Here is a 19592-nt window from a genome sequence, read left to right on the forward strand (position 1 = left end):
AGTTACTGATATTCCTCTGTACTTTAATTCATCACTGCAGCTATCCCAATGCATTCCTAAATAGGCATGACAACTGAAGCCATGCTTCCTGATATTCTTGAACTATGATGTTCATAGTGAAAGCATATTGATTTCCTTTAACTTAATTATCCCAAAGAATCCTATTAATTCTTCATAACCTACTGTTTCTTCTTACCTCCTGGTTCCTGATCCTTGCACTGCAATTCCCCTCTCTCAAACATTTGATGTGGATGAGAGAGATTAAGTGAATGACAGTGAGAAGGGCTGCAATTAAGAGGGAGGAAGCCTGGAAGATAGAGGGTGATGCATATATGGAATGAGCTGCCAGACGAAGTGGGGAGGTGGGTAAAACTACATCATTTACATCATCTGAATGAATACCTGAATCGGAAGGTTTAAAGGGATATGGATCAAATACTGGTAACTGGGATGAGATCAGTTTAGGATATCTGGTCAGCATGGACGAATTAGACGGAAGGATTTTCAGTTCTTTATAACTCTACGACTGAGATACCGAACAGGAGGATCAGTGAGTGACCCAAGCGTCTTTTCGTCAACATTAATCCACTACGTTTACCTTTTCATGCAATACTTATTTGATTTTACTAATATTTTATTGCTGTTTTACATACACAATTGGGCAGCATGGTGGCTCAGTGCTTAGCACTGTTGCCTCACAGCGCCAGGCTCCTAGTTCAATTCCCAACTCGGGCAACTGTCTGTGTGGAATTTGCACATTCACCCTATGTTGGTGTGGGTTTCCTCCTGGTGCTCCGGTTTCCTCCCACAATCCAAAGATGTGCAGGTCAGGTGAATTGGCCATGCTAAATTGCTCGTACTGTTAGGTGCATTAATCGGGTAAATGTAGGGGAATGGGTCTATGTGGGCTTGTTGGGTTGAAGGGCTTGTTTCCACACTGTAGGAAATCTAATCATAAACTTTGTAGTGGAAGGGTACACCCCAGGTGTACATTTTCTTGATTTTATTTGTACTGCAACATTTTTTTTCAGAATTAGCAATTTTTCAGAATTAAGTAATAAGAACTGCTTAATAATATCATGTGCACTGTGCATATTGGCGGCTGACTTGAGAAGGACATATGCAAGAGTTTCTGAAATAATTTGGGTCCAATTCTTCATTATGATTAGGTTTTTTGATTATTTGAGGGCCAACCAATTCTGATGTCACACAGTACTGCAGTAAGTCAAATGAAGACACTAGGTGTTTATGTTGTTATTAAAAATTAAAACTATGAAGTGGTTGCTTTTACATTTTATTGTACATCCTTTTAAAAAAAACTTCTGCTTTGAAATACTTTTGACTTCATTTTGGTGACCAATATTCATTGAATTATTGACTTTATAATTTTTGCAACGGTGAGATATTAGAATGGCTTTATTCATTATCACCAGAGGCGACTGTTAAATGATTCTTGAAAGAATTGCTGACCTATGATATGATCACAAATCTAGTTCTATCCAGAAGTATGAATTAATACCGTGAATTCAACATATACAAGTAAATTATTAATCAAATTTAGGTTTATTCTTCTAAAATTAAATAGAAATAGGGGAAGCAATGAATCGTCAGAATATGTTTTCAATTGTATGTTTAAAAAATATTCCACTTGTCACATTTAACTAATTTTCAACATGTATAATATACAGTACAACATCTGTTATCCAAACATTGATTATCCGAATTTCAGATTATCCAAACAAGCTCTCAAGGTCTCGATGCTTGGGTAAAGTGTGTGATCTGAAGATTCAGTTATCCAAACAATAAGTTATCTGAACAAAATATTCCCTGCTGGTGTTGTTTGGATAATCGAGGTTGCCCTTGAGCTGTATAAAGAAGGCAGCCACACAATTATAAATGTAGACTACAGAATAAAGAAATGTTCCATACAGCTGAAATAAATTGGCATATCATTGTCATGACAGTATTATGCAAAGTACTGTTATTGGATTTGAAGATAATAGTACAAATGATAGAAATCAATTGAGAAGTAATCAAACTCAATTCCCAGTGTCTCATATTGAAGTACTTCATGTATCTCTAATTCATCATGAAACATTTTGTTAATGTATGTATCACGTTCCCAAGGTTGCAAAGTAATAGATGTATTGAATGTTATGGGCGGTATTTCTTTGTTCATAAATCTAATGTACTACTTTATTAATTATTATGAAGTATGTGTTTTTCTTTATAATCCAGTGCATACTGATCATTTGGTAATGATGCATGATTTCTCTTTACCTGTTTCGCATGCTTTCACAAGGATAAAAATATTTTAGAAACAACCAGTGTCGATGACAAATTGCCTACCAAGAGGTCACAATTTACAAGTCAAACCCATGAAGGAGTTTTGGTTTCTCAACAGAAGGCTGAAGAAGTCAACTTGCATGAAGAGCCTGATTTTGATAGTAGGGAGAATGCTGCTGCAGGTATGGGGATAAATGAAATGAGTAGACCGGCTTTGGAGAAAAAATATTTAAAAGTCTGGATTGAAAAAGGAAAGGAGGAAATAGCATCACATCTAGAAAATTTGACACTTGAGTTGAAGCAAAGGTTTGAAGAACTTCGACAGAGTAAGAATGATGCAACTAATATGGAATATTCAGAAGATTTTAGTGGAAAATACGTGAGCAATGAATCTGATCAAGAAGTTGTAATTGCAGATTTTAAGAATAATGAAGACACTGTTATAGAAGAAGAGGAGCGTAGATGTGATGAATATGACTGCAAAGCACTTCATCTAATTCCAGAGCAAAAGGAATTTGAAGATCTGTGCACAGAGCCAACAGATGGGAGAGATGAGCAGCAAACATTCCATAGAATGACTGAATCAAAACTAGCAGTAAATAATGATGAAAATAGCTCTGAACATGCTTGCACACCTCAGGAAGTTACTGAGTCAAAAGAGTTGAAATGGGAGACAGCTAAAGAAGACCATGTAAAAAAGGTGGAATTGTCCATGTTAAGGGAACAAGAAACTGATGTCGTTGGTTATGTTACTGATATAGACTCTGATGCGGACGATGATTCGCTTAAATTACATTCTGGCACTGATAAAGCAAATTCTTCTAACAAGAACCCTGATTTTTCAGAAAAACCTCTGAAGCATAGTACAGAATTGGTTAAGTATTCATCAACAAGAAGGAAAGATGTGGTCAACTGTACACCTCATCTTAATGTAAGAAATCTAAAGGCACAAATTGATGACTTGGAGCACAGTCCAAGAAGTATCCAGTTGTCTTCTGGAGTAGCTGCTGGACCTTACTTGGATGAAGAATTAGAGGGAGATATGCAGCGATTTAAGAATGAGGTAGGAATGCTGAAAGTAGTATTCCTGGCTTTGGAGGAAAAGAAAGCACAGCTACAAAAAGAGGTAGATGTTTCCCTAGTAGTCCCCCATTATGTTTGTAAGCACTCCAATTTTGCCTTTGATATTTCCTCATTTCAATTACTTTGACAGGAAGTAGTGTGCATTAAACTAATATTTGGTTTTCTGGTAATATGACTTTCCAACTTGTTGCATTCCCATTGTGCTGAGAAAGGAAATGATAGTTTGCTTTCTGCAGTATAAGTTTTTAATAATCAAGTTAGGTAAAAGTGTTGAATTACAGGAAAGAGAAAGTGGAACTAATTGTGATTTTACTTGCATTACGCTAAACTAGAGTCATACAGATGTATAGCACAGAAACAGACTCTTCGGTCCAACTTGTCCCATGCCGACCAGATATTCCAATCCAATCTAGTCCTACCTGTCAGCACCTGGCCCATATCCATCCAAATCCTTCCTATTCATATACCAATCCAGATACCTTTTATATGTTGCAATCGAACTAGCTTCCACCACTTCCTCTGGCAGCCCATTTCTCACACACACCACCTTCTGCGTGAACAGGTTGCCCCTTAGGACACTTTTATATCTTTCCCTCTCACCCTAAACCTATGCCCTCTAGTTCTGGTCTCCCTCATCCCAGGGCAAAAACCTTGTCCAATTTCCCCTATCCATACCCCTCATGATTTTATAAACCTCTGTAAGGTCACCCCTGAGCTTCCAACACTCCAGGGAAAACAGCCTCAGCCTATTCAACCTATCCCTGAGGCTCAAATCCTGCAACCCTGGCCCCATCCTTGCAAATCTTTTCTGAACCCTTTCAAGATTCTCAACATCATTCTGATAGAATTGAGACCAAAATTGCATGCAATATTCCAAAAGTGGCCCAACCAATGTCCTGTACAGCTGCAATGTGACTTCTCAACTCCTGTACTCAGTACTCTGACCAATGAAGGAAATCATACCAAACGCCGCCTTTACTATCCTTTCTACCTGTGACTCTACTTTCAAGGAGCTATGAACCTGCACTTCAAGGTCTCTTTATTCAGCAACACTCCCGAGGACCTTACCGTTCAGCGTATAATTCCTGCTCTGATTTGCCTTTCCAAAATGCTACACCTCACATTTATCTAAATTAAACTCCATCAGCCACTCCTCAGCCCATTTGCCAGTCTGATCAAGATCCCGTTGTAATCTGAGGTACCTTTTTTCACTGTCCACTACACCTCCAATTTTAGTGTCATCTGCAAACTTACTAACTATACCCCTTATGCTGACATCCAAATCATTTACATAAATGAGGAAAAGTAGTGGGCCCAACACCGACCCTGGTGGTATTCCACTCTTCACAGGCCTCCAGTATGAAAAACAACCCTCCACCACCACAACTGTCTTCTCCCATTGAGCCAGTTCTGTGTCCAAATGCTAGTTTTCCCTGTATTCCATGAGATCTAACCTTGCTAACCAGTCTCCCATGGGGAACCTTGTTGAATACCTTACTGAAGTCCATTTAGATCATGCCTACCACTCTGCCCTCCTCAATCCTCTTTGTTACTTCAAAAAAATCAATCAAGTTTGTGAGACATAATTTCTCACACACAAAGCCATGTTGACTATCCCTAATCAGTCCTTGCTTTTCCAAATACATGTACATCCTGTCCCTCAGGATTCCTTCCAGCAACTTTCCACCACCGACGTCAGGCTCACTGGTCTATCGTTCCCTGGCTTGTCCCTGCCACCTTTCTTAAATAGTGGCACCATGTTAGCCAACCTCCAGTCTTCTGGCACCTCACCTGTGACTATGGATGAAACAAATATCTCAGTAAGAGGCCCAGCAATCAATTCCTTTTTAGATTGTTGTTTACTTTTCCAATATTAAATCTGTTGACTTTTGATGATGATGATAAAACCATAATTATTTCCATGCCAGAATTGAAGATTGTTTGCACAAAAATTGCAATATATATGGCTGAGCAAGATAAAATGATGTCTGTTGCTGACTGGTGAAGTTACAGAAAACTTCATGCTGTGTCATGGGGGGAAGAAACTTAGTGTTTGGTCAAGTACAGTTTGCCTCCTGTGTGGCACTATTATTTGGTATAATATTTGGAAAATCCAGTAAGTAATGGTAGCTTGGTATAAAAAGAAACATACTGCAGTTGTGCATGTGTGTTTATTTTGAAATAATGTTTCTATTTTATGTATTGGAATGAACCCTGACTGTGTACTTGATACCGTATCTTGCGTTTCTATGTTTTTATCTTTGCCGTAATTGACCTTTTCCCTGTTCTTTCATCAATTATTTGTTTTTATGTCACCATCACACCCTTTTACTTCAGATTAAAGTAGACATTTCTACCTTTTATGATTTCTCTCTTAGGTTAATGTTTTTGTTTTGTAAACATGGAATTGTTTTTAGCTTACCTAGAACCAGTTATTCCAAATGGATGCCAATTCAGATCATGATGCAAATGCTAAAATAGCACTTTTGCCCTTAGTTGAGTATGCAGTGATTGGTAGAAATTTTATTTAAATAACTCTTCTCAAATTTGAATATTTCCCCTATAAACAGACAGGAAAAAAAGGACAGAATGAAACTATCAAAATAATCGACCAGGTGGCAGTATTGCAGAAGTAACTGGGCTAGTATTCCAGAGTGTTCCAAAGAAATGGATTCAAATCCCACCATGATAAATAATAGAATGAGTTCAATAAAGATCTGTAATTAAAAATTAGCCCAACGACAACTATTGATTGTCATAAGTATCTATCTTGTTCAGTAATATCCTTTTAGCGAAGGAAATCTGCCACCTTTATCTAGTCTAATCTACGTGGTACTCCAAATGCACAGCAATGTGGTTGACTGTTAACTGCTACCTGAAATGGCTTAGAAAACCATTAAGCTCAAGGACAGTTAGGTTTGGATAATCCACAGTGCCCATATCCTACCAACAAATTAAAGAAACGATAAGAACATTGCCATTATGAGAAAAGATCTGTGTGCACAGGAGCATGTCTGATGAATTTCCATCAAAGTACTAACTTAACCTGAGCATTATCAAATGAAAATAATTTGTAACACTTTAAATTCCAGTAAGTTATGGTCATACTTCACATCTGGGCATCTCCCCCAACAACAACAATTGATTTACACTAAATGTACTTATTCATAAAGAATTTACATTCAGGCTTGCCCAAATGTGTTTAGTGGGGGTAACTCCCCAAGCAGTACTGGTAGGGCATAGGTCACAATGTGAATGCGTTTTGCTGGATTTGCCTTAACAGAAAATCCATCCCTGTAACTTTTAAAGTGCCAAAAGTAGGATTTTAAATTGTTATTGAAATCTAGACATTTTTTATGGTTATACCTGAATTTGGAAGTATTTGAGATATAGTTTTAAACCGGTTAATGTTTTTGCTCATTCGTGAGGCGCCAAATTTGGGTTACAACAGTATTTCTTGATGTAATTTCAAGGCTGTTTTGTTTGCCTGCAAATTTAGAGGTATTTTCTGGAATACTGTTCTAGTACATTATAATACCTAATTGTGCAGAAGATTTCTTTGGGTCACATGATGTATCTTTTTTTTTAAAAAAGCATGAAATAAAAATCTTTTTGAGGTGATTACTTGGGCTGGAGCTAAAGCTCTGTGTGTTGGTACATGGCAAAGAAATTTATTTACTGTAAACTCCACAAAGTGGAAATTAAACTGTGAATTCAATGACTACATCTAGAGTAGATGCTGATTGCAAAGTACAGTAAATTTGTGAAACTGATATTCAGTATAATCTCACTAGCATTACTTTAGTAATACTTTAAAGACTGATTTTTGGCAACTAAGAAAGAGCTGGACCATTAAAAACCCTATTTTGTTTTCAGGTTGAAGAAGAAAAAAATAAACATTTTCAAAATCAAGAAAGAAACAACTATGATAAATTAGGTAATTCTGAATTAGAGGAAAATGAGAACAACTGGAGCATAAAGCAAAACATACCACATGAGAAATCTATCCAACACCAAAATAATGAAAGATTAGATTTGAAGTTGGCTCAGGAGCATGGCGATTCATTGAAACAGTTACAAACCAATGTAACTTCAAAGTTGGACAAAGAAAAGCAAAGGCAAAACTTGATTAATAAAGACAGAAAACCTGTTTTCAAAGGGTGAGTTAATTGTACTGTATGATTTTATGCTTTAATAATAAGTCTATAGATATTTAGTGTCAATGTTTAGAGAAAATATGACATTGTTTAACAGCTGCAGTGTAATTTTCTGTTAGAATCCCCCAGTTGTTTTACTGCTTCAGATTCATTTCGAAAAGACAAGCCTTATGTGTAACATACATCATCGTTTTGATAGTTGTGCACATTGATACAATGTGTTGCGTGTTTTTTTTTAAAGTGATATGCTAACACTTTGTAGATAGTAGCTTCTGTTTTAGTTTAAAAATTAATTGAACCCTTCTTGTACTTTTCAAACTATAAGCATGTTCCATGTAATGGAATGCCTTGCCAATGTTTAAATATTTAACATGATTAATTTAAAGATAAGGCCAGGTCATTTTACGCAGTTTGGACTTTAAGTCAAAAGATCAGCTTTTAAATCTAGACAGTAGGCACCAATAGGAAAATAAAATAAATGGTTTCAAAGTTTGTTTTACTATGAAAATAATAATCTGTAAAGAAAAGAAATAATATAAAATTTAAGTTTATGACAAAATGTATGTACTATAACTATTAGTATCAGAATGTTTATTTTTAAAATATTTTCTGTTGAGAAAAGTGGGATTTGTTTGGGTTGGGTCTTAGAACTCTTTTTTTGACAAAAATCTTAATTTCGCCTTAACTTTGCAGGTCTTTCTGTTACATGTGACCTGAGTACTTGATACTATGTTGCCATATTATGCCTTAACCCCAATGCTACTAAGCTAATGAGATTTTCCATTTCTTGCACTAGCTTATCGTTTGTGAATTTATAAAATAGTGCTGAATTGAAGAAAGTGAACCAAAATCTTACCAAATGGCTTGGCATCGAGAAACAAAGCTTTTGTGGACACGATAGGAATTGAAAGATTAAGTTTTCCAAATATTAATGCATATACCAGTAGCGGTAGTCTTTAATATATTACTAAAAGTACTTTGAAAAATAGTCGCAAAGTAGGGATAAGTGTACGTATGCATTTCTGTGTCTGAATTTGTGTGTTTCTAACAGTGATCTGTGTGTAAATTAAATCTGATATCTGTTTTGAATGTATGCCAGTTTTCTGCTTCTAAGACATTAAATGTGTATGCTCCCTTTCAGGGTTTTAAAATTTGCTTTCTATATTTTTCTTCTAACTGATTTGTCTCACTTCCACTCCAATCCCCTCAGACTGCCATCATGAATTTTCCATGAATGAATTGAAAGGAACTTAGATAACTATATGGCTTGATTAGATTAGATTTGATTACTTACAGTGTGGAAACAGGCCCTTTGGCCCACCAAGTCCTCACCGACCTTCCGAAGAGCAACCCACCCACACCCATTTCCCTAATTTACCCCTTCACACTACAGGCAATTTAGCATGGCCAGTTCACCTGAACTGCATGTTTTTGTATTGTGGGAGGAAACCAGAGCACCCGGAGGAAACCCCCGCAGACACAGGGAGAATGTGCAAACTCCACACAGACAGTTGCTTGAGGCAGGAATTGAACCCGGGTCTCTGGCGCTGCGAAGCAGCAGTGCTAACCACTGTGCCACCGTGTCGCCCAGGCTTGGAAAATCTTTTCTCAAAGATGCTGCTGCCAAGTATATTCAGACATTCAGACGGAATATTAAAAGTTTGCTCATCCTGTCTTCCAAATGTCTTGATAGCTGCCCTCTTCTTGTTCTCCCTGTGCTACGTGATCCATTCCAGCCTCATTTGTCCAGTTAGTCCTTGGAGGAGGATCTATTTACATTAACAAAGATTACCATGTCTCCACTCATTCCTACACTTCATGGAATTTCTCAGCCTCAATAAGAAAGGAGGCACTACTAGACCTGGTTCTAGAGAATGAGGTAGGCTAAGTAAATAAAGTTTCAGTATTAGAATATTTAGGGAACAGTGATTGTTGTTTCATAAGATTTTGCCTGATTATGTAAAACTACAAAGAGCAATCCAGAGGAAGATTAATTAACTGGGGGATAAAAATTAATGAGATCAGAATGGGCTTGGTCCGAGTAAATTGAAGTTAAAGTTTGGCAGCGAAAATGGTAGCTGAATGGATTGACTGTGCCCAAACTATGTACATTCACTTAAAAAGGAAAGGCAAAACAAATGTAGTGCTCCTTGGATGGCAAATAAGATATAAAGGACATGCTAATGACAAGCAACTAGTAGAAAAAAATATTGTGAATGAGGCTGACTATAGAAGGTTCAGCAAGAGGGTGAAAAATCAATCAGCGAAACAAAGAGGGAGTATGAAAAGAGACTTGCAACTAACATAAAGAGGAATCACAAATTATTCTCTCGGCATAACGAGTGAAATGTTGGTGAAAGGATGGTGTGTGTGTGTGTGTATATATATATATGTGTGTGTCATTGGAGCAATTAGGGACCAGAACATGGGTATACACATAGGTTAGCGCCGAGGTAGTAAATGAATAATTTGCATTTTTCTTTATCAAGAAAGAAGGCGCTACAAGGGTCAGGTGAAAACGGAAATAATTGATGCACTAAAGTACAGTTGATGAGGTTATCTGTACTTCAAGTTGATAAAGCAGTGGGAAGAAATGTGATGTATCCAAGGATAATTTGACTACTGCAGAAGCATTGGTAGTAAATTTACAGTTTTCTTTGCCCTCCGCAGTTGTGCCAGAGGAGTGGAAAATGGCAAAAGTTACACCTTTGTAAAGATATGACCAGAATTCATGAGCCAGTTACTTTAGCTTCACTGGAAAGAAACTTCTAGATACAAGAATTTGGGACAAAACTATTAGTTGCAAGAAGAAACAACCCCTTAATTAAGGAGAGCCAACATTTCTTGAAGGGAAAAGCCTATTTTACTCATTTGCTGTAGTTTTTGTTTGAAGGGGCAACAGACAGGTTGTTTCGGGAATTGATATTGCTGTAGTGTACATAGATTACAAAAGACACTTGATACGGTGCCACACAACAGTCTGTGAGCAAATTTATAGCTCGTGGAACAAAAGGGACAGTGGAATCATGGATATGAATTTGGCTGATTTACAGAAAACAGTGTAGGTATTTTGTTGGCTGGAAGTCAATCTGTTATGGAGTTCCCCAAAGGTCAGTGTCAGAACCCTTGTTTTTCCTGATAGTATATTGATGGCCTAGGTCTTAGTGCACAGGGAATAATATTTTCTGATTATGCATAACTTGGAGACGTTGTAAACTGGGAGAACGATAGTGTAAAACTTGAAAAGAAAATTGACAGGTTGATACAATGCATTGATAGGTGGCAGATAAAGTCCTTTGCAAAGAAATTAGATGATTCATTTTGGTAGGAAGTATGTGACAAAATAATCCAAAGATTGGAAGCTAAGGAGAATGCAGCAGTAGGGTGTACACTGTGTGTGTATTTGTGCATAAACATAGCAAGACAGGTTGAGAATGCAGTTGATACAATACAGTATCTTCGGCTTTATTAGTAGGGACATAGATTACAAGAGCAGGGAGTTTATTTGAACTTGTAAAAGACATTAATTTGGCATCAGCTAGCCTATTGAATCCATTTCTGGGCACCATACTTTAGGAAGGATGTGAACACTGGGACAAGTGCAAAAAAGATTCACAAGAATGTTTACAGGAATGAGGAACTTCAGCAATGAAAATGGATTTGTGATGATCAAATTTTTTGCATTGGAAAAGAGAGACTATGCAGAGATTTGATAAATGTATTAAAAATCTGAAAGATCTGGATAGTATGTAGGGAGAAACTGTTCCCACTTGGCACAGAGGTAAAAGCAAAATGAGAAAGAAAAATGTCATGCAATGAGCGATTATGATCTGAAACACATTGTGTAGTAGAGTCAGGCTCAATTAAGACATTCGAGCTAGAGTTGCAGTTATTTATAAAATAATGACATGAAGTCAAATACTCCTTTGGAAAGCTGATGCAGACAAGTTGGGCAGAATGGGCTTATACTGTGCTGAAATGTAATTTTTCTATAGGTTATTCAGAATTTCAGGCTGAAGTAATTTATTTTATCTGTTCATACTTAACTAATTTTTTAAAACTACATTTGAAGAACTATGTATAATCTGCTCACTCTGCTATAGGAAAGATATTATTAAACTGGAAACAGTGCAAAAAGATTTACAAGAATGTTACCAATAGTGGAAGGTTTGAATTAAAAGAAGAGGCTGGATACGCTGGGACGTTTTTACCTGGAGGATGCTGAGGGGTAATCTTTTAGAAGTTTATAAAATCATGAGGAGCATGGATTGGTGAATAGCAAAGGGTGGGACAATTGAAAACTAGGGGGCATATTTTTAAGGTGAGAGGAGAAAGATTTAAAAGGGACCTGAGGAGAAATCCTTTCACAGGGTGGTTCATATATGGAACGAGCTGCAAGAGGAAGTGGTAGAGGTGGGTACAATTAAACTATTTAAAAGACATTTGGACAGATACATGAATAGGAAAGGTTTAGAGGGATATGGAGAAAGTGAGGACTGCAGGTGCTGGAGATCAGAGCTGAAAATGTGTTGCTGGAAAAGTGCAGCATTCCTGAAGAAGGGCTCATGCCCAAAACGTCAATTCTCCTGCTCCTTGGATGCTGCCTGACCTGCTGCGCTTTTCCAGCAACACATTTTCAGTTTAGAGGGATATGAGCCAAACACAGGCAAATAGGACTAGTTCAGTTTAGGAGACCTGGTGGGCATGGACGAATTGGGCCAAAAAAGCTGTTTCCATACTGCATTACTCTATGACTCTTACTTCATATTTTTCCCTGGGTAGAAAAGGTCAAGGTCACTTTATGAGTTAGAATTTTCCACTGTTAATGTGAAGAAAAATAAGTTAAGTTTAAATTTTTCTTAGCTTTGGTTGATATTTGCAGGTGATTTATTGCATTTGCAGTCCTCACTTTTTTCAAATTCTCAGCTACAAATGTAATATTTCAGAAATGAATTTGTTATTTGAGCAAGTTACCTGCTCAAAAATATCAGGTTGCTGGTGCCTCGGCAGACTGCTTTGATTATGTAGGAGAAAGTGAGGACTGCAGATGCTGGAGATCAGAGCTGAAAAATGTTTTGCTGGAAAAGCACAGCAGGTCAGGCAGCATCCAAAGAGCAGGAGAATCGACGTTTCGGGCATAAGCCCTTCTTTAGGAATGATCCCTGAAGAAGAGCTTATGCCCGAAACATCGATTCCCCTGCTCCTTGGATGCTGCCTGGCCTGCTGCGCTTTTCCAGCAACACATTTTTCTGCTTTGATTATGTGCACACTTTAAAGTGCAAGATACAGCTAATCGACATGAATTCATATGCAAATACTGTGGGAGACCATTCAAGTATGTATATAGATATATATACACACATGCACACAAGTTAAACATTTTTATTTAAAGGACTGTCTTGGGCACAGATGAGGAGAATTATGAAAGTCATCAATGTAATCAGCCAAAGCAAGCTGATCAAGAATTGAAAAGCATTGAGAGACTGGTCAGACTACAACAGACACCTGCAATGAATGGGGATGACTTATCTGTCTTTGACAGTACTACAAGCGAGATGTCTCAAGATGAAGTGAGGTACTTAATGTTCATGTTGTAAGTACTAATATTGACAAGCAGGACATTCTAATGCTGAAATTGCTATCATTTGCTAATTTTAGCAAATATAAAGGCAAAAGTAAATTAAGAACTGGTAGAAATTGTACTTTGTCCATGTTTACCACAATAGAAGGTTCTTAGGCTGTCAGCCATTCTTATTTAGAGAGGTTTCTTGTTTTGATTGTTGATTGCCACTCGTGGAATCTCATATACAATTACACAGCTCTGAAAAAAATCAGGCCTGTTTTTAATCAGGGAAGTTCTGAAGGTATCTATAAAACTGGAATAGAAGTGCATGATTCTCAGCAATTTTCTGCAGAATGATTTGTGTGCAGTAATACCAGGAATTACTTTGGGCTCGGTATTCACCCCCAGAGCTTATTTGTTTATATGAACACATTCAATATGAATGACTGAAGTATATTACCTATACTTATGATCTGTAAATGATCCACGTGGATTTCCAAAAGCATTAAATATTGTCTTTGAACTTTACAGTGCAGTGCCTGTAGCAAAAGATGGTTCCTTTGTCATCAGAAATAAATTGTAGAATCATTCAGTGATATAACTGTTCAACAAATCTCACTTCTGCATATTCTTTGAAGTTAGTTCAATTAGTTTTCTTATGCCTAGCTCTGCAAATGTTAGCTTCTCAAGTAGCTATCTAACTCTGTTTTGAAAGTTACTACTGAATCAGTTTCCACTGTCCATTAAAATTATAACTTATTGGGAAGGCAATCTTATATGCATTCTCTGAATTCATCCTGTGTACACTTACTAAAGGTTTGATTTGTATTTCTGGAATTCTTAAGAGTGCAGATTGTTGGTGAAGGGCAGTATACACTTGGTCAACTGTTGTGTCTGATTCTACATGCAATTGGCCACTTTTTGCAAGAACATAGACATCAGCTGAGACATCAAAGCATGAGAGACTGACTCTTTCAATCTGACCCCCTTCAGCTGAAGTGCAGTGGAGGTAGTTTACAACATTGTATGTATTTTATACAGATGCTCAAAAGTTGCTCATTTCAACAGTCCTCAGTGATCAGTATCTACACCCAAATGACTAGAATTTGAACCATCCTGAATTCTTGGAAGTAGACTCTCTCCATTACTCTTTCTCTTTACCACTTATGAGTGCCCAATTGTGATGTGTGCAATTCTGTGAGAATCCAAAGACCTGCCTTGCTGCTGCTACTAAGGCATGTGCATTTGAGCTGGAGGACTGTATGTAAGTGAACTTTGAATGTGTGACTTCCTTTGAGAAGTCTTCTTCCTCTTCGTATACACCTGTTATGATATGTGAAGGATCTATATGAGTTGAAAGATGTGAATTTGAACGGTCAAGAAAAGATGATATTAAATCGTCATTGTCTATGCTGTCGAAGCGCCAGATGGCCCAGTCCTGCTCCTAGTTCCTATGTCATATTTCAGTGGCTTCTCACATCAGGTCAACATGAATGCATGTTAAATTTAATGCGTGACATTTATCAGCAGGTCAGCTTCACTGAGACCTCATTTATTTCCAATACTTTTGCAATGGTAGGAATGGAGATGGAGTAGGGGCATCTTCTGAACTCTGCTGTCTCTAGTGATGTTTGCAAAGAAGCAAGAGCAATGGAGTGTGGAATAGATTAGATTACTTAGTATGGAAACAGGCCCTTCAGCCCAAGAAATCCACACTGACCCTCCGAAGAGCAACCCACCCATACCCATTCCCCTACATTTACCTTTTCACCTAACACTATGGGCAATTTAGCATGGCCAATTCACCTAACCTGCACATTTTTTGGACTGTGGGAGGAAACCGGAGCACCCAGAGGAAACCCACGCAGACACGGAGAGAATGTGCAAACTCCACACAGATAGTTGCCTGAGGTGGGAATTAAACCCGGGTCTCTGACGCTATGAGGCAGCAGTGCTAACCACTGTGCCACCATGCCATAGAAGATAGACAGAGGAAAAATTTGAAGAGGATCACACTAGGGTTTTGTCTAACTACAAGTTTGAAGCTGAATGTCAGAAACAAATCACCAAACGAATCTGTAGACGGATGGGAAGTTGGTATGAAGAATGAAGTACAGGAGTAAGCATTTTAGGTAGGGTTGCTGTTTGGGGAAGATGCGCATTAGGTCTACTTAAAAATGTTATTCCATCTACATTTGCTCCCTAATTAGTTGGCTAAACCTTAGCTAGTGTTGCATCCAGAAATGTTGGCACCACAGTCTTGCTACTGATCTTCACAGTGAGTTCCAACCTCATTACCCTGTTCTCTGTGGCGTCTTCAAATTAGCTAGTTCTTTTAAAATCTAAAGAATATAGACTCATTCTACTTATTTTCTTCTCATAGACATCTTTTTCACCCTAGATTTAATCTGATGAATTTATGTTAGGTCTCAGTTATGGCTTTAGATAATTCTTGTTGTCAAGTTTTTTGGGCTATTCACATCTCCGGGGAACCATTGTCAGGTGTTTGTTTGCCCTTGGAAATATTCATTGAAGTTTAAAAGTTCTCTTGTGATTTCTTTTGTGAGGTAGGTACAGCCAAATAACAGCCACAATCGACAAGGGTTGTCATGACTTCTAAGAGCTGTTTAATGAGAATGTTTGTTTAAAGATAACTTGGAAAAAAGCCAAACTATGTAATGTAATTACACAGTTGTGAAAATGATATTTTCTGGGTACTTGAGCTGAATAACAAATTTGAACTTTAAGACATTAAAAGAGGTGGAACCTGAGTGTCACCAAAATGTTTTATGATTCAGTGTTAAGTGATATAAAATTTAATATATGGAGCAGTGTTTTGGATGAGCTAAAATTGAGAGGAATAGTAAGGCAGACAGCAGAATACTGGAGGAATTAAATCTTGAGATGCACCAAATATAGATGAATGTTTTGATTGCTTGAGAAACATTCCCGCTATGATTGGAAAGATAAAGTGGAAGATATTTGAGGGAACGATCTTTTTCAAGTTTTTAAAAAAAATTCATGAAATATGTATGTTGCTGGCGGAACTGGCTGTGACTGTGCTGCCCCTTTAACAAGGTTATGTTGTCCTTTTTATTTTTTTCAAGAGGGGTTGTAAAGGCAGAGGTTCTATACGTCTGCAAATATCTACTTGCAAAGGCTTTTAAGTTTTTTATTAAAACACTTGCACAATGAAAGTGCAGTGGTCAGTTCTGAGTTTTTTCTGGTTTGGTTTTTACAAGCAGTTTTTGAAGCTGCTAATCAAAGAAAGCTGCTGTGGGAGAAGGTTCCCAAATTCAGCAGAGTTTCCTGGCAAACTCTCTGCAATCTCTCTCCTGTAAGGAACCTGTGTTTGAACTTACCTTTTTGCCAAGGGGTGTGTTATGGGATGTTGCAGAAAATCTGAACAACTCTTTAAGTTGTGTTTTTGTGTCGGTTGGGTTTTCAAATAGTTATGTTATTCTAAATTCGATTTTCTTTTGTTCGTGTGTAAATACATTCAGTTTTGTTTAAAACAGAGTGGTTTGGCCAGCTGGGTCACTCCTGGGTATCCAACTTACATCTGCTTAAAACAACTAGAAAAGTTAGCTTCTGGGCTACCTTAAAATGTTTTGAGAGAGTCTGACCTGGTGTATAGCATAGCACTTATTGCCCGTTCCTAGTTGCTCTTGAGGAGGTGTGACGAGCTGCCTCCTTGAACCACTGTACTGCATGTTTTGTAAGTAGACCCACAATGCCTTTGGGAAGGGAATTATTATAGGATTTTAACCCAGTGACTCTGAAGGAACAACAATGTTTCTAAGTCAACATGGTGAATATCGTAGAAGGGAACTTGTAGGGGGTGGTGTACCTGTACTTTTGCTGCCTTTGACCTTTTAGAAGATAATGATCATGGGTTTGGAAGGTACTGTTTCAGAACCCTTGGCAAATTTCTGCAGTGCATCTTGTAGATAGTGCACACTGCTGCAACTGAACATTTGTGGTGGAGGGATTGGATATGTGTGCATGTGGTCCCAATCAAATGGATTGCTTTATCCTGGATTGTCAAGCTGCTCGAGTGTTGTTGGAGTTGCATACGTCCAGACAAGAGGAGAGTATCCCACCACCCTTCTGATGTGTGCGTTATTGATGGTAAACACGCTTTGTGAAACCGGGAGGTGAGTTCCTTGATGTTGTATTCCTAGCATCTGGTCTTGTTGCCACTGTATTTATAAGGTGAGTCCAGTTGAATTTCTCTCCAATAGTAACCCCAGATTTAGTGGGAGATTGTGATGTTAATGTCATTGTATGTGAAGGAGCAGTTGGTGATTTAAGAGGTGGAAATGGTCATTGTCTTGCATTTTTGTGGCACGAATGTTACATTTTATTTTCCCGCCCAAGTTTGGATATTGTCCAGATGGTCTTGCATTTGGATATGGACTACTTCAGTATCTGAGGAGTTGCTCATGTGGTGAACATTATGCAATCACTGGCACACATCCCCACTCCTGAACTGATGATGGAGGTACGTTGAGGATAATAAGGAGAGAATAAAATGTTTTATTGGTCAAGTCATAGGATGATATTCATAATTCTGATCAGAGCAGTTTTAGTGGTGTAGGAAGTATAGAAACTCGATTGATTTTCTCCAATAAGGGACTAGCATGAAATGGTATATTGGACAACAATTAGTGACCAATTGCACTTTGGTGTGAGAAATAGAGAGGAAGAGTACTACTAATGTATTGGGAAATATGAATGTTCAAAGCGGTTTCAATGTCCTTGTGCACCAGACCGTAAAAGTAGACAGGCAGGTGTAAAAAGCAGTTAGGTTCATTGCTAGTGCATTTGAGTTCAAAAATAAGGATGTCTTGCTTCAGTTATACATCATGCTGATGAGATCACACCTGGTGTATTTGTTTCAAGACATAATAGAGACGATGCAGCAGAAACTTACTCAACTGATACTGAGGACTGTCCTGTAGGAAAAGATTGGTTTGATTGTGCCTGTATCCACTAGAAATTGATGGATGAGAGAGGATTGAATTGAAGCATATAAAATTATAATTGGGCTGGACAAATTAGATATGGAGGGATGCTTTCTCTGACTGTGGAGTCTAGAAGCAGAGGTAACTATCTCAGGCTAAGAGGTAGGCCATTTAAAACTGAGATGAGGAATGATTTCTTCTCTTAAAGGGTTGTGAACTTTGATTTTTTTTTGTTTATCATTGTCACAGGTACCTAGATACAGTGAAAGGTTTTGTTTTGTGTACAATACAGGCAGACCATACCATGCAAAGTGCATCAGGGTAATAGAGCAAAAAATGCAATGTTATAGCGGTGGAGAAGGTGCACATAGAGCAATGATTTGTGTGATTTTTAACCACATAGAGCAAGGTCAACATTTACATTTCAGATTTGAGAGGTCCATTCAGAAGTGTCATAACAGTGGGGAAGTAGCTGTTGCTTTGTATGTTTAAGCTTTTTTATCTCCTGCCTGATGGAAGAGGTTGGAAGAGATTATAACTGGGTGGGAGGGATCTTTGATTATGTTGGCTGCCTTTTTGACACAGCAAGAGGTATAGATGGAGTCAATGGATGGAAGGTTGGCTTGTGTGACGGAGTATGTTCAGAAGTCTCTGTAGTTTCTTCTGGTCCTGGGCAGAGCAGTTGCCATACCAAGCTGTGATGCATCTGGATAGAATGCTTTCTATGGTGCATCTATAATATTTGGTAAGTGTCTTTATGGATGTGCAGAATTTCCTTAGCCTCCTGCTGAAATAGGGGGGGGTGGTGTGTTTCCTTGACTGTAATGTCAACATGGGTGAACCAGGACAGATTACTGGTAATCATCGTTCCTGGGAGCTTGATGCATTCGAGCATCTCCATCTCAGCATCTTTGCTATAGGCAGGGGTATGTCTTTCACCTTGCTTCCTGACGTCAGTGGCCAGTTCTTCAGTTTTGCTGATGTGCTATGGAATTCTCTACCAAAGAAGGATGTAGAGGCAAGGTTTCAGACCATACTTTAGAAAGAGATAAATTTTTAAACTTCAGTGGCATCAAGGGATATGGGGAGAAAGAGGATCAACCATGATTATATTGAATACGGGGCAAGCTCCAAGGGTCTACTCCAGCTCCATGTTTTTATGCGTGCATTTTTACTGGAATTAAAATTAAATGTTTATTATTTAAGTCATTCTTTAGAGTCCTATTTGAGCATATAGTAGAATTCAGAATAATCTCCTGAAGTAGAATATCTTCCATTGATTCGCTTAATTTTTAAACTTGCCATTTTCAGTGAGACATTTGGACATTACATCAATAATGAAAATAACAATAGTTTTTAAAAATCTAAATGTATTTACAAGTTTCAACTCGATAGGTTTCTTACATGTATTCTGGGAATAATAACATCTACTTACTGGGGTTTATTTGATTCACAGGATTCTAGACATTGAAGGCTGAAGAGTTAGGTTATTGAACTCAGGAAGTCTGACAGGTTTACTTTGTGTTTTAAATTAGT

General features: G+C 37.8%; 1 protein-coding gene across 5 annotated transcripts in view; it reads left to right on the forward strand.

The window, feature by feature from the left end:
- Positions 1–19592, forward strand: part of si:ch211-272n13.3 (ankyrin repeat domain-containing protein 26) — a 157274-nt gene that overhangs the window by 87803 nt on the left and 49879 nt on the right. For 4 of the 5 annotated variants that reach the window (XM_060839792.1, XM_060839794.1, XM_060839795.1 and 1 more), the window contains 2 exons: positions 7246–7529; positions 12919–13101. In XM_060839792.1, the coding sequence (XP_060695775.1) occupies positions 7246–7529; positions 12919–13101 (467 nt within the window). The remainder of the gene's footprint in view (positions 1–7245; positions 7530–12918; positions 13102–19592) is intronic. The other variant, XM_060839797.1, reaches the window with a different exon arrangement.

The sequence above is a fragment of the Hemiscyllium ocellatum genome, chromosome 19 (assembly GCF_020745735.1).
Source record: "Hemiscyllium ocellatum isolate sHemOce1 chromosome 19, sHemOce1.pat.X.cur, whole genome shotgun sequence".
In the NCBI taxonomy this organism is placed as follows: Eukaryota; Metazoa; Chordata; class Chondrichthyes; order Orectolobiformes; family Hemiscylliidae; genus Hemiscyllium; species Hemiscyllium ocellatum.